General features: G+C 39.4%; 1 protein-coding gene across 2 annotated transcripts in view; it reads right to left on the bottom strand.

The window, feature by feature from the left end:
* The window catches only part of SNX27 (sorting nexin 27), a 67,245-nt gene that overhangs the window by 24,106 nt on the left and 26,611 nt on the right, over positions 1–16,528 (bottom strand). For both annotated transcript variants that reach the window (XM_019628969.1, XM_019628970.1), the window contains exons 3-5: positions 5,039–5,231; positions 3,405–3,469; positions 1,764–1,868 (exon numbers count right to left, since the gene is read on the bottom strand). In XM_019628969.1, the coding sequence (XP_019484514.1) occupies positions 1,764–1,868; positions 3,405–3,469; positions 5,039–5,231 (363 nt within the window). The remainder of the gene's footprint in view (positions 1–1,763; positions 1,869–3,404; positions 3,470–5,038; positions 5,232–16,528) is intronic.

Raw genomic sequence — 16,528 nt, 5'->3', positions numbered from 1 at the left:
CGGCGACTCATGGAAGCCCAGCTCCAGGTTGAGCTGTTGTTCAGCATCTTAGCTGTAGAGGGCAGTGTCACTGGCCCTCATATGTGGGATCCGAACCGGGCCCCTCTGGCATCCCAAGTGAGTTCTTAACCATCGCGCCACTCGGCCGGCCCACTAAGTTACTATTCTTTACTGCACTAGGTAGAAACTGAAATGCTCTCAAGGTTTGGAGAATGACTTGTGGCTAGAAGTCTCCATTACAGGATGAGGGGAAAAGTGCAAAACAAATTAGGCCTTGCTAGAAAAATACTGAAAACAAAACAAAACGAAATATCAGCAAGCTATACAATTAACACTTTCCTTACAATCACACTACCATCTGATAATGTCAGAGATACCTGGGATCCTGCATATATCCTTTACCATGGTCTACAGTGGGTGAGGAAACATACAGGGATACATTTTTTGTTTGCACCAAGGAGAAATAGGCCTTAATGTCCAGAAACCTGCTAGTCTCCCTCAAAGTCTTGATCAAATCAGGATGAAAGCCCAAAGAAAAAGCCTAAAAGCCACGATTACACCCATCATCCAGACATGATCTTTGAATACCATTTCTCACTGACAGGAAACAGGACTCCTTGGGGAAATGGCTGATTAGAGATCTAGCACAGGGAATACACCAAGTTCCTTACAGAAGAATTCTAGTTAGTAAATGTGAGGAAATGAGAGAATTAGAAAATCAGCACTTTGCAACCCTTAGTGAGATCATCGGTGATAGACTCATTTGATAACAGGTCAGCAGAGGACTGCACACGGGAGAGATCAGGTTATCATCACCTCAACCTACTGATTAATCATTGAAAGTGGATAACCAGAAACTGTATACCTCCTGTTGAGAAGCAATATGAAGTCTCTAACATCAATTACAAACTATTTTTGTCAAAAAAGCTGAACCAGAATCTAATCAAGCCTCTAGAGCAGACGTCCATTTGTAGAAAATATAAGAAAACAGAAAGATATATTAAATGACAAATAGATAAAAGGAACAAACAGGTAAATTCAGAATATGGGACATTTCAACAGGACACAGACCCAATTTCTGCAATAAAACAATGACATGAAAAAAAGTTGGGGAAGGGAAGAGAGACTGCTCCATTTAAAACAAACATAAAAACCAAATGTGACATAGGACCTTATTTAGATCCAGACTTTAACCAATTAATCAACTATACAAAATCATTTTTAGATAACTGGGAAAATTTGACAATCGATTTATTAGTTAATATAACAAGAAAGTATTGTTAAATTTTTTAGGTTTGATAATAGCCTCGTGGTTATGTAAAAAGAATGTCCCTATTGTTTAGAGATGTATACTGAAATACAAGTCTAATAACATGAAATTTGCTTTAAAATATTTAAACAAAGGGAAAAAAGGACATAGAATGCAAATGTGGCAAAATCTTGGTGACTAGTAAGTATGAGTGATGAACACAAAGAGGTTCACGGAACTATTCTGTTTTCAGGTACGTTCCAAAGTTTTTTACAATTAAAGTGGGGGAGCTAATCAGAACCACCACAACCTGGGACATTTATTGTACATTTCTTTCAGGGAGGACAAAGTACTTTCACATGAACCATAATAGCATCCACAATAGTAGCTAATATTTAATAAACTTATTATGTGCCAGATACTTCAAGCACTTTACATGCATTAACTCACTGCATCTATCTTCCTTAGTTTTATACCACACAATGTCAAGTCTACTTGCTCCAGTTTACTTTACCTGATATACTTGGTCTGTAGTACTGTTCTTTTTCACCCTAACTGTAACTGTTGTCCCATCTGGTAATGCTACTCTCAGCTCGACGTCAGACACACCATTGTAGTTCTGGGGAAAAGACACAGAGAAAGAATTTAAGACCCACTATATATCCTCGTTCTTCTTGTAACGTGCTAGCTAAACAACCACCTGAACATGTGATAGAGAGAAAGAATGCCAACGAAAAGGGGGAAAACGACACCTTATAAGTCAATATAATAGCTATGTACAGCATAAGTTAACCTTTAAGATGATCATGGAGGAAAGAAATATGTTGAAGCCAACATGTTCACATTTTAAAACGAAACTTGTGTGAAACAGTCTAGGTCAAACACAGATGAGCTTTTTGGCTTACTTTCAAACATTCCGAACTCACAAATGAGAAAAGAAGACAACTGAAAGCAATTTCAACAAACACTCCCTGGTGTTTCATGGTTGGGTATGCCCGATTGGCTCAGGTAATGTCTGTCCTAAGCTCCTTTCTGACCCTGAAATAATCATGATACCTTCGAAAGAAAAAAAACGGGTGAAACTCAGAAATCTGAGTTAGCCTGGTGCCCCGTTTTCTCCTAACAAAGAGTAAACAATTCTTCTCCTTCATTCAAAGGAAATTCTTCCCTTATTGCTTTTGATGATGAACGCATGCCTCTAACCTTGTAATTTTTTGACTTTGTAATTTTTATTAGACAGGAACAACTATTTAGGAAAAAGTCCATCTTCATTTACCACTTAAAAGAAAAGTACTATTTATTGCCTAAAACCATCTCAAGCATTACTTTGTTATAAGCTCATCTGCAAGAAACTTAGAACCTAATTGGAAAAATCAGACACAGACATATAAAATAATCAGTGGATAACACACTATTTAATACAGTGGCATTATGTGTTCATTCTTGTATTCAATTAATATTTATTAGGCACCTACAATATGCTTGACGCTGTGCTAAGGCACTGGGAATAAAAAGATGATCAAGATTTAGCTCTTGTTTTGGAGATCTCATAGCATGGTGACCTGGAAATTTGCTAAGAGGATGGATTTTAAGTGTTCTCACCATGAAAAGGAAGGAAGGGAGGGAGGGAAAGAGCGAGGGAGCGAGGGATGGAAGGAAAGAAGAGGTAACCAGGTGATGGGCATGTTAATTAGCTTGACTGGTGATCATTTCACAATGCATACATACATCAAAATTATCAAGTCGTACACCTCAAAGATATACAATTCTATTTGTCAACTATACCTCATAAAGCTGAAAAAAAATTTAGTTCTTATCCACAGGTAGCCACACTCTAGTAAATGAAAAATATAAGGCGATAATCTGATTATATGTATAAAAAATTAGAGAATGAGACAGCAACAAGGTTAAAATTAAGTGGCATTGACTGCGAAAGTTCTTGGTGGAATGAAAAACCAATGACATAACAGGGAAGGCTTCAAAAGCAGGTGGACTGAGCACCAGGTCTTGAAGGATAAGCAGGACACATAAAAAAAGGAAGCCGAAAAGAGAGTCATTTGGAGAATTCACAGCAATTCACTCCATAGCCAGTATCTCTAATTTATTCCCCCACAAGGAGCCAGGAGGTAAACCGTCACTGCAGGTACTCGCTTACCTCGTCGGACTCCGAAAGGAACTCCTGCATGATGTCACTCTCGCCAATGACTCGGATGGAGCACACTGCAGAAAACAAGGACAGAATCTGGCGTGAGGCCCCAAGGTCAAGAACATATCTAGACTGAAGTGCAGATCATTAGTACCAGGCGAGGCCCCTCACATATATGCCATCCCTCACATAGGACACTTTAGGACACAACAAATGTTCATATAAATATGAACTAGAACAGAGGAATAAGAGGATATACGAAGACGAAGCTTTCTAAAAATATGACATAGTCACCCCCAAAAAGAGAAATAAAAGTTCAGTAAATCTAACTTTGTAGTCTTGTGTGAACTATTAATAAGCTAGACACTAGAGCGTGGGTAAGGTCAATTAAGAATAAACCAAACACAAAATTGAACTACAAAAGGAAAATATCTGTTTGGCCCAGGAACACACCGGTCAGAGAACTGTAAGCACTTAAAGTCACTTTGGGGAAATGGATAGGTAATTATGTATTAAGCTGCACACATCTTCTCACTTCACTGATTTTAGCTTCTAAACATCAACAACAAAAAAGAAAGGAAGGAAAGAAAGCAGCAGGTACATAGCTAATCGTCTAAATCTAAGAAAGTTAATTTCCTGGCATTCTCATGAGGATGGTACATTACACTGATGATTTTACTTCATTTTACTAAAAAAAAAAAAAAAAAAATTGTGCCCTTTCTCATTTCCCAAGGGCTGTGTTTGGAGGCCATTCCATGTTAGAAAAAAGCTAAAAACAGATGAGGAAGTTTCACTCCATCTTCGGGGGAAATGATTTTTCTTCAGGGATAAGGTTCTCTACCAAAGTTTAAAAAAAAATTCAACTAGGTCAATTAGTTCTTATACGAGGACACAAGGACACAGAATTACTAAATACCACGTAAGACTGTTATTCCATTAAATTAGTATTTTCAAGGAAAGCCTATTGCACGGCTAGCAAATCATGTTCACTCTGTAATGTCGCAAAGTAAGGTCCCTTCTCTGACCACAAAATGAACGATCTTATTCAGATCTGACTTCCTAGGTAGACAAATGCGTTGGCACCCCCTCCCCCCCGCCCCCGATTCCTGCTGTGTCATCTGGAAGTCCTGCGATAATAACTAAGTCAGTTTCAGTGCTTCTACCTGTAACCTGTTTAGAATAAGTTTACCTGCAACTCGGCAAACCTACCCATGGACACTTGTAAGAGGAATTTTCACTTGTAAGGAATTTTCAGCTAGGATATGCCAGGGAACCAAGAATCACTTTAATAACAATGTCATAAATAGTGCCCACGGAGTTCCCAAATCATTCAGCACGGTGATGAGTCAGTCTCCGTATGTGTTTACTGGCAAATAATATAACCCTATAAATAATGCATCAAAAACTAATTATGCATTTCTCTGTTGTTGTTATGTGCTCAGTGAGTAACAAAATAGGTGATTAATCTCTGTACTGGACATTTCAGTCTTGGCTTCCAAGCTCAGGTCGTTGAACACCTACAGTCAGAACCTGACTTACTCTCACTGTTGACTCTCAGGAGACTTGGCGCTGCAGTTCGGGCGTGGCGGCATACACCTAGGCCCCAGGTCTACTCAGGACAGGAGAGCTGATGGGCCGCTTACCTTTTTCTAGATATTCTTCCAAGCCCCGCCGTCGGGCGTCTAACTGCTGCTCTGATAAAGAGAACGGCCACTTCCCTGGGAGTCGGGGGAAGGTGAAGTTGGCAAACTCTCGCTTCAGATTCTGGTGGAGGATGGCAAACTCCCGGTACCGCTTAGAACACAGCTGTCTCCCTGCCATGTAAACGTTGTACACCTGGGGAGCGGGAAGGACAAAACAAAGCCCGTTTACTACAGATTGGGTCCCAGGAGCATCGAAGGTCAGGCTCAGGTTGATACTGGCTAGGTGTATTCCGCTACATACCCAACAGAGGGCATGTTCAAGGTCACTGTAAAGTAAGACTTCCTTTTAGTAAGCACACCAGACATGCCGGGTACAGAAGAGGGCTACTCCCTTAAAGGTATTTTGCTATTAAAATACCTCCGACACACCGTTTTAAATCTCTTCAGAGGCAAAATTACCCGCTTTTAAGGGTGGCTTTTATTTTCAGAAAGGAAAAAGTCATTTAAAGCCAATCTGGTAAATATAGTGAACGAACAAGCACACAAATTTGGAGAGAGCTGTAAAAAGCTAGGGCTGATTATAAAGCAATGTGACCGATATTTGTGTATGACCCAAACTTCCAAAGAAAAGGTCTAAAAATGATGTAAGTAATTGTGGCATTTTTGTTATCAAAAACTCCTTTCCTGAAGTCAGATATCCCAGGTTTTGTTCCTCTCCCCTCTGTCATTAAAACGGGGTTAACAAAAAGTTGAAGAATAAGTGTACTCTAAGGACCTCCTGGTAATAATAAAGACTAATAATTCTCATGAAGAAACGGGCAGAAACTTTTGTCTGTTGTTCACAGAGTCATGCCAAGCTTCTAGCACAGGGCCTGGCACATAGTAGGCACTCAGCAAATACGTGATGACAAAATGAATGCACGTATGTGCAATTCTTGAGTATGTGCCCTTATAAAGTGGCGGAATATGAAATCAAAAAACATCAAATAATCCAAGTTACTTTGTATTCTCTGACCACATCAAATAATGCAAAAAAGAGAATTTTAGCTCCAAATCATATTTACTGGCTTAGCAAAATCATTCCGAATTTTAAATGTGTACAAAATAGGTCACCTACTCATGGAATCAACAGTTAATCACGAGAATGTATAGGCCACAGCCTTTCCTTCAAGCTCAAGAAGAACCTTCCCCATGCTTGTGTGACTTAGGAAGTAGGAATTAAACACCAAAACAAAATGATTCATTCATTCAAAATGCCCCTCCCAAGACTCTCCTGTGATCCCTCCCCAGTAAAAGCAAAGCCTCTAATCACTCCCAAACAGCCTCCAGGGACGTCATGTAGGATCCTTGTCAAAGAGTTTTCTTCCTGTGACTACCACTCAGATTTGTAATTGATTGTAACGAATCACACATATGACCAAGTGTTCCCGTCACTACTTTCGGAAGTACGAAAGCATGACAAGAGCACCCACCGGTCTTCCTTTCTGACTCACTTTCCAGTTTCTTCAGAAGGTGAGAAGGGTAATATCAAATAGCCTCTCACCCTTCGCCCCCCATTTAAATGTGAGGTCAAAGAGAGCAGAAATATAAAGAGGATGCCTGACAGTCCAGTAGTACTTTAATAAAGGCAGAAATGGCTTCCACGAGACCCAAACCATTTTAAAATCAACTGTACTTGGCAAATGAGAAACATACAAAAAGAAATCACAACAGAGGCTGCTTTGTTCTTCACTGTCCTTAAAATTAATCAATCTATTAGTATTCATTTCCTTGGTTTGGACATGCTCATTTGCACATACAAAAAAGAAAATAAAAGACTGATTTATTGGGTTGTTGGAAAAGTCATGACGTATTTTGTCTATGTTTTTCAAAGGTCATTTACTTATATAAAGAACAAAGATCAGGGCCGGCCGAGTGATGCGTTGGTTAGGAGTTGGCTTGGGGCACCAGCTCTGAGCAGCAGGGCCCTGGTTCAGATCCCACGTGAGGGCCGGTGACACTGCACCCTCTGCAGCTGAGATGGTGAACAACAGCTCGACCTGGAGCTGGGCTGCCGTGAGTCGCCGGCGACAGCGTAGGCTGCAGTGGGGATGGCCGGCAGCTGGTGTGCGCTTTCGTGAGCTGCTGTGAGCTGCCATGAGTGGCTGTTCAGTGGCCGGTGAGTGACTGCCTCACCCGGGAAGAGCACAATGATAATGCCAACATGGGCCAGTGAAGCAACGTCCTCCACAACTAGACTAAAGAACAAAAGGACAGCAACTTGTCTGTTCCCCTTCCCCAACTCCCCAATAAAATCTTTAAAAAAAAAAAAAAAAGAACAAAGATCAATGATATATTGCCTGTTTTGTTCCCTAACCTTTTGCCATCTTTCAGTGGGCTTCATAATTCCTCATTCATAGAAGGACCTGTCTTTATTTGCGAAAAACTGAACAGGGACCTGATTTACAGCCTCATCAGAATTAAACGTTATACCACGCAAAGAGTTTTGAAGAGAGCAAAACAAGTGGTTGTCTGACGGCACAAGGTCAGGCGAGTATGATGGTGTGGCAACACATCCCATCCAAGCTCCAATCATTTTTGATGGGTGATCAAACTTGTGTGTGGTCTCGCGTTGTCGCGATGGAACACAACTCCTTTATACTTAACAAGCTCTGGACATTTTTGGATGATGGATTCGTTCAAACTGTCCAGTTGCCGACAGTACACATTCGGATTGACTGTTTGGTTCCTTGGTAGGAGCTCGAAAAACATGACACCTTTACAATCCCACCACACTGAGAGCATAACCTTCCTCTGATGAATGTCTGCTTTTCGATGTCATTTGAGGCGAATCATCACGTCAGGACCAAGACCGTTTGCACACCACATTGTTGTAAACAATCCACTTCTTATCACCAGTTATCAGTCACTTCAAAAAAAGGATCGTTTTCCTCATGTTTAATGTGCATATTGCAGATATTTATATGCGCCGTCAAATGAACTTCTTTGAGTTCATGCGGAACCCAAATATCGAGCTTGCTTACGTATCCCAGCTTCTTCAGGTGGTCGTGAACACGTGAATGATGGATGTTCAATGTCCCTGCAATCTCTGGTGTCATGTAACGTGGGTTTGACTCGATCAATGCCTTTATTTTGTCGTCATCAACCTCGGTGGGCCTCCCTGACTGAGGAACGTCGTTGAGATAAAAATCACCAGCACGGAATTTCGTGAACCATCGTTGGCACTGACGTTCTTGTAGAGCATTGTCACCGTAAACCTTATGCAACTTTTCACAAGCTTGATGCACGTTCTTCCTTTTATGAAAGTAAAACAGTAAAATATGGCAAAAATGCACAGTTTGGTCTTCTATCTTCAGCTTGTTGTAACCAAATCGCTCAATTTTTTTTTAGAATGAAGCTAGAAATGTCAGCTGTCAAAAGACATAGCAATAACATAGATGCGAATGACTCTAGTACTTCCAAAAATGAACTAGTGCCATCTGTGGCAAACATGCATCATGACTTTTCCGACAACCCAATACTTAAGTCCCAGCTGAGGTCCTCTGCCTAAAAAATCATGAGTGTACATGGTCCATGAGAAATGGCAGTCATTACAGATGAGAACATCCATCAGAAAATATATTCTCTGGACTTGAAGGGGAACATAATCAAATAAGAACTAAAGATATACCCAGGCAAGCAGTGCTTCTAGGATCTTCCCATTTTAATTTAAATCCTCAAACTGGTCGCCTCATACACGAAATTAGGTGAAGTTAGTCTAGCTTGCGAAAGTACAATGAATTTAACCGTCACTGGTCACGCTCTTTTCCAACTGGCCATATCCTATAAGACTTCAAGTTGGAATGCTCGGACTGCAAAGCCAGCTGCCTGACGGGACAAGTTCCAGCCCTCCTGACATACTCTTTCATGAGTTAGACCCCAATAAAAGAAATGGGATTAATTCTGCGTGGGCAAAGAGGAAAACTTATCTGATCAGTGATCTAATTTTGTCTCTCTGTATTCCGCAAGTCAAAGTTCCAAAATTCAACTTTGAAATAATTTCTAAATTCCTCACTATGTAAATGTTGACAACCCATGCCATGTCATTTCTCTCTATCCTCATATGACTCAGTTCTGTGGAATGAATGTCAGAAGATGGTAACTGATACATTCTAGCAATGAGCGCAACCACTGCAGGAAAAGCAATTCTAGCAACATCTGGGCCGTAGTTAGTAGCAGAAACCGAAATCCCAGATGTCAGGGATCTTCGGTTTGTTGGTTCCTTAACACCACCTACAGATTTCTTAAGGCTTTTAAATGATAATATCTCATTCTATGTAGGATCTGACTATTTAAATGTTCTCATTTCCTCAACCCTCTAGTAAAGGCAGGAACCATGCTACCGAGCACACACAAGAGAATCTCCTTAAGCGATCAAAAGTGATTAGACAAAAAGTGGAATGATGGCATTTCTGCCACGGCACTATCACCCAAGATCAGCTTACAAATGTTCAGTAGACACTAAACTGGTTCATGCTATTGATCCAGGCGAATCTTCATTGTCCATTATGACCAACAATGCCATCCAGCCATTTCATCTTGTTTTTAAGTAAAAACTCATCTTTAAAAAAACATATTATTTGCTATTCACAAGCTGCTTATAAAAGCAAAAGGAGATGTAGCACTCAGCCGTTTTCTGGGTGAAATCCCTGAGATCCGAGATCCTTAACCAAGGAATTCTTCCCAAATGCTGAAGTATTTAGGCTCCTTCTTGAAAAGAAAAGCATTAAAAGCCAGCAACATGCTCTTAAATAATTTAAGATTACCATGGGTGCATGTGTGCTTTCCCTAACGTGACTCATCAATGGTCTCTATTACTTTTCCTTTTATTTGGACCTTAGGTGTACAGAACTGGATTAATCCTAATTCTTGGTTCATAACACAGTCTCATTCTGATGAGCTGTTTGAATATTTGATTATTTTTAATCCTGTAAAAAATAAACTAAAAGCAAAGACCTTGACAATAACTTATTTCTAACCATACAGTCTCTGCCTCCTTCATCCTATCTCCCTGCTTCCCTGACCCCCAAAATTATCATCCTCAACTATATTCATCATTCCCTTGGTTTTCTTTTTTTAGTTTTTCTGGATTTATGTGTAATCCTTAAATTTTTATTTTAATTTTTAAAGGGTACTTTCGTTTTATAAAAAGGTTATCATGTAGAATGAGACCTGTTGGGACTTGCTTTTTCACTTAGTCTCATCCACAATGTTATATTAATAGACCTTTGCGGTGTATTCTGTTGTATGTAACACTTTGTTTGGCTTTCTAAAAATCTGTTTTTCCATTGATGGGCATTTGGTTTTTTTTCTGGGTTTTAGCAATTGTGAACAACACGGCCTCAAACGTTTTCATACAAGACCCATTGCACACGTGTAAGAGATTCTCCTAGGGTTCCATCAATTCATACTTCTTTTAGCAATATTAAAAAGATCTTCTTGGGGCAGCTGGTTAGCTCAGGTGGTTAGAGCGCAGGCTCATAACACTAAGGTTGCCGGTTCGATCCCCACATGGGCCAAGGAGCTGCGCCTTCCACAACTAGATTGAAAACAATTACTTGACTTGGAGCTGATGGGTCCTGGGAAAACACACTGTTTCCCAATGAAATTGCTTTAAAAAAAAAAAAAAAGATCCTCTTAATTTCTGCCAATAAAATGTGAAAAGATTGCTCACTGTGGTCCTAATTTATATTTCCTTAGTTACCAATGATGTTGATCATCTCTTCATGTATTTATTGGCCATCTGAATGTCCTCTTCTGTAAAATACCGATTCATATGTTTTGCCCACTGTTATATTGCATTTTTGTGCTTTTCTCATTGATTTGTAGTTCTTTATATGTTTTTGACATAATCATTTCACTTGTGTATATTGTGAATACCTCGTCCAAGGGTGTAATCTGTCCTCTCACTTTAGTTAAAGTATCTTAATTTTTTTAAAGTTCTCAATTATAAAAGAATCCAATTTATCAATATTTTTATGTCCAATGCTTTCTGTGTCTGAAGAAACTTTTTTGCTATCCCCCAAATTTAAAAGCTATTCTATTCACCTATACTTTCTACTAAGAGCTTTTAATTTTTTATTTTGTCATTTAAGCCCTTAATCCATCTGGAATTATTTTTTTCTATATAGTATGAAGTAGAGTTCCATTGGTATTTCTTTTGAAGCCAAGAATATTTAAAATCAAATTTTAATTGAATTGCCCATAAATAACAATATTCTGCTTTTACAGGACAATCTGGGAACTTCTGGGCGGTCTGTAATTAACCTCTCCTGTAAACAACTAGAAAACTGGACACCATGTAGGAAGCAATTATTTTCAGACACTGGACAACAGGCAGCTCAGAACTGTGATCCTTGAGAACAGAGAAACAAACAAAATGAGCCCTCCCATAACGCAGGCTTTCTGCCCAGAGATAGCTCCTGAACTGCGACTCCGACAGGGGCCCCAAAACAGAGTTCAGCAACTTCAGTGAGTTGGGGAGACAGAGACTGGAGGTCAGAGAGGCCAAAGCAGTTAGAATTTGCAGGACAGAGTACACAGGAGGCGGGAGCTCGAGAGACAGAATTCTAGGAACCTGCATAGGATTCCTTTGAACTTTGGCTGAGTAACAATTTGAGGAAAGAACTATCACCAGAATGAGCTGTAAAATGAGCAAATCCTGGAATTCCAAATGGGTCTGGAATCAACTGACTTCCCTCTAGCCAGAACAGAGACACCTTCCTTGAATCTACATGACATTCAGGAGAGAACTCAAAAGGGACATGCTTTAGGAGTGGGGCTAGACTAAAAGTTACTTTAAACTCGTCCTAAAAGGGCTTAAAAACAAACCTCAAAAGCACCAAAGTAATCTGTAAGTAGTTTAGTTGCATGTGAGCAAAAAAATCCAACACTTTCTAAAGGAATAAAACAAAACCTAACACCCAATACAATAAATTCACAGTCTGCAATATCCAATCAAAAATTACTGGACAAAAAAGAAGTATGGAAATTTGACCTGCAACCAGAAGAAGACTCAGAAATGACAGACACACAAGAATCAGCAGACAAAGGCTTGCAGCAGTGACCAGAGGCTGCTCCTGCCTCTGCTTAGCATTCAGGAAGCCGCAGGAACTTGCAATCCCACCCCAGACTTAATAAGACAGCTCCTGCTCACTTGCAAGTTTCTCCATGGGCCTCTTTGCTCACAAGAAAGACTAGGGCTGGCCCGTCTCCCTTGGTAGCCTCGACATAAGGGAGGAGATGGCAACTGACAGGGGACAAACACAATACACCACCCACTTTCTCTAGACCCTTCTCTTCTACTAAGCAAAAGCCTTAAGCTCTTGGGGATGGGCAGCAAACTCTTTCATTCAGAGGCCACAGGCAAAAATCCACTGCTTTTGGGGAAAGAGTAAAAGCAAAACCTTCCACTCCTGAGGAGAGTCTGGAAAATATCTTAGACCCAGGTTCTTATCTTGATACCGTGGCAGAGGTCTGCCAGAGCGGGGGGAGGGACAAGAAACTTTTCCGAGACTAACCACAGATAGAGGGCTGTGGCAGTGACAAGGAGGAAGGACAGAAAAACTAAGAAAACCTCATCCCCAAGACACAGGCACACAGACCCTGCCTAAGACTGAGGCTGAATCAGACAGCACAGAACCCATCTACCTCTACCACGAATCTAGTCCAAGTACAAAGCAAGAGCAGTCTACCAGTGGGGAAGGGGCCAGTGTGGAGAGAGAACCTGCCTGGGGTACAGGCATGCAGGTGTGGCTAAAAGCTGAGATGGAGGGGAGAGTAGAACACCGAGAAAAACCCTTTGACCGCTGCCTCCACTCTAAGCACAAGGCAGCCTACTGTTAAGAGTGATTTGATGCCTATGGCACAATAATGGTACTGACAGCCACAACAAAACCCAAATTGGGTTTCACTGACTCAATTCCCTAACAGAAGAGAGGCTTACACACTTTCAAGTTCAAACATTATTTACTTCAGTCTCTAATGCTCTACACACAATGCCTGGCATTCAATCAAATATTACAGGACAGAAAAGCAAGACCCCCCCCCAAAACAAACAAACAAACAAACAAACAAAAACACAAACAAACAAAAACCCAACTTATGTCAATAGATAAGGCAGTCTGAAAGATATCCAGATGTTGAAACTATCAGACAGGGACTTTAAAATAATTATGATTAATATGTTAAAAGATCTATTAGAAAAAGTAGACAACATATATGATCAGATAGGGAATTTCAGGAGCTAGAAAACATCAAATGGAAATGACAGAAATAAAAAACATGGTACCAGAGATGAAGAATTTCTCTGACATGATCATCAGTAGACTGGACACAGCTGAGAAAAAAAAATCAATGAAGTTGAAAACAGAGTAATAAAATTAATTTAAACTAAAACAAAAAGAGAGGAAAAAATAAGAATAGAGCATCTAAAAGCTGCAGGACAGTATCAAACAGTCTAACATACGTGTAAATGGAATCTCAGAAGGACAAGAGATAAAGAATGAGGCTGAAGGAATATTTGATGACATACTGGTTAAGAATTTTTGAAAAATAATACAAGATATCAAACCACAGATATAAGGTTTAGAAAACCCCAAGCAGAATAAATACCAAGAAACAGCCACTTAGACACGTACAAATCAAACTTTTGAAAACCAACTACAAAGAGAAAACTTTGAAGGTAGCTAGGGTGGGTTAAAATGTTACATATAGAGGAACAAAAACTAACATGAACAGGCTTCTCATCAGAAACTATGCAAGCCAGAAGACTTTAAAGTGACACTTTAAACTACTGAAAGAAAAAATTATGAACCCAGAATTTTATACCCTGTAAAAATATCTTTCAAACATAGGGATGAAATACTTTATCAGAGCAACAAAAAAGCTAAAAATATATTGCCAGCAGATCTATACTAAAGAATATTAATGGAAGTTCTTCAGGCAGGAGGAACATGATACCCTATAGAGGTTGGATTTACACAAAGGAATGAAGGACATCATAAATGGTAAATATGTGGTTAAATGTAAAAGAAATCTTTTCTCATTTTTAACGTCTTTAATTATTTAAAGCAAAGATAACAACAAAGTATCATGGAATTTATAACACATATAGAAGTAAAATGTATGACAAAAACAGCACAAAGGATGGGAGGAGGAAATAAAATACACTGTTGTAAAATTCTTATACTATAAAGTAACATTATATTATTTAAAGGTAATACTTCTTATAAATTAAAAATGTGTACTGTAAACCAAGAACAGCTACAAAGAAAATAAAACAAGTTATATCTAATAAGACAACAGTGGAGATAAAATGGATTAAAAAATATTTTATTGATCAAAAAAGAGGCAGGAAAGGAGGAAAAAATAAAAAACAGATGAGACATAGATAACAAAGAATAAGATGGTAGATTTAACCCTAACTATATCAATATTTATACTAAATGTAAGGACACATTTAATGTACACACTCCAAATAAAAGACTGAGATTGCCAGACTGGATACAAATCAAGACATAAATCTATGCTATTACATTTATAAGAAACCCACTTTAAGTGTAACTATATATAATAGATAGGTTAAAAGTAAAGCATGGAAAAGCTATCCAATGAAAACAACAATCAAGAGAAAGCTGAAGTGGCTATTAATGGCTCTATGTTAATATCAGAGAAAGACTCCAGAACAAAGAATATTACAAGGGATAAAGAGAGATATTTCATAATGTTAAAGGGGTCAGTTCATCAAGAACACATAATAGCTTTATTATACATAAAGAAAAAACGGGTAAAACTGAAGATTTTATTCGGGTTTTATTGTATACGCTCCCTATAGACCAACTGTCCCAGTGAAAACAGCTACAAATTCTGGACAAAAGACAAAAACCAATTACCTAAGGATTCTGAACAGCATACTAAAAGCAAGCAGGTTGTAGAGGGGATTCAAAATGTGGAGAATGGGGCAGTTTCCTGCTTTGGGGGCTTTGCCCTGATGGTGGGGTTCGGTCACAAAGTAGCCTAACTTCTGGCTACCGCAACTAAGACTCCGCTAGGAGCCCTGGCATCTTTCTGGCTGGAGGACAAAGAGAAGGGGTTCTGGGCAACCATGGCTGCCACCAGAAGAGTGGAGAATTCCAGCGGACAGATAAGCAGAGAGGAGGGTCCCTTAACTCTGTCACTGAACTAACACCACACATATCTCCGCTGATCCCTCCCTGAATGACATGTATGCAGGACAAACTCAAAGTAGCACAGCAAAGGCTGAAAGAACTGCACTGACACTTGAAGTACAACCCACAGAAGGGCACAGCTTACAGTGCACTGCCAGATAAAACAAAAACATCAACGGTCCTCAGAGGAATGTCACAGGACCCAGAGTCTACATAGTGTAACACTCACAACATCCAGGACACAACTGAAAATTACTCATCACAAAAAAAAAGAAAAGAAAAGAAAAATTACTCATTATGTGAAGAACCAGGAGGATCTGACCCATTTTCAAGGGAAAAGACACTAACCAAGAGGCCAAACTCAAAAAGATGTAAATATTGAAATGTTCAGACATAGCATCCATGGAACAGAACAAGAGTACAAAAATAAAACCACACATATATGTTCATGATTTTCAACAATAACGCCAAGGCACTTCGATGGGGAAAGGAAGTTCCTTTTAAAATAGGTTACTGAAACAACATGGAAAACAAAACACAACAAAACACCTCGACCCTGTCACACAGTTCCAGACATCAACTCAGCTGATCACAGACCTAAACGTCAGATGAAAACTATGGAGCAGCCACTTCGGAAAATAGTCTGGCTGTTCCTCAAAAGGCTAGACACAAGAGTTGCCATGTGACCCAGCAATTCCACTCCTAAGTATATATCCAAGAGAAATGAAAACACGTATCCACACAAAAACTTGCACATAAATGCTCACGACAGCATTATTCATAATAGCCAATAAGTAGACAATCAAAGTCCATCAACTGAAGGAGACAAAAATTAAATGTGGCATATCCTACGGTGGAAGGTTATTTGGCTGATACATTCTACAACATGGATAAACCTTGAAAACACGTGATTTCACTTACATGAAATGTCCAGAATAGGCAGATCTATTGAGACAGAAAGCAGATTAGCCGCTACCTAAGGATGGAAGGCAATGGGTGGTTTGGAGGATGATGGCTAAATGGCACGGGGTTTCTTCCGACGTGATGAAAACGCTCTAAAATTGACTGTGGTGATGGTTGCACAACTCTGAACATACTACGAACCACTGAACTGTGCGATTTCAGTGGGTGAGTTTATGGTATGTGAATCATACCACAATAAAGTTATTACAAAAACACCGAGCTAGACATATAAAACTTTCACAAGAAAACATAAAAGATTTGTGCCCTTGGGTTAGGCAGATTTCTTAGAACACAAAAAGCATTATCCATAAGTGAAAAA

The sequence above is a fragment of the Hipposideros armiger genome, unplaced genomic scaffold (genome assembly GCF_001890085.2).
Source record: "Hipposideros armiger isolate ML-2016 unplaced genomic scaffold, ASM189008v1 scaffold_819, whole genome shotgun sequence".
Classification (NCBI taxonomy): Eukaryota; Metazoa; Chordata; class Mammalia; order Chiroptera; family Hipposideridae; genus Hipposideros; species Hipposideros armiger.
This window is presented reverse-complemented; position numbering and strand designations above follow the sequence as displayed.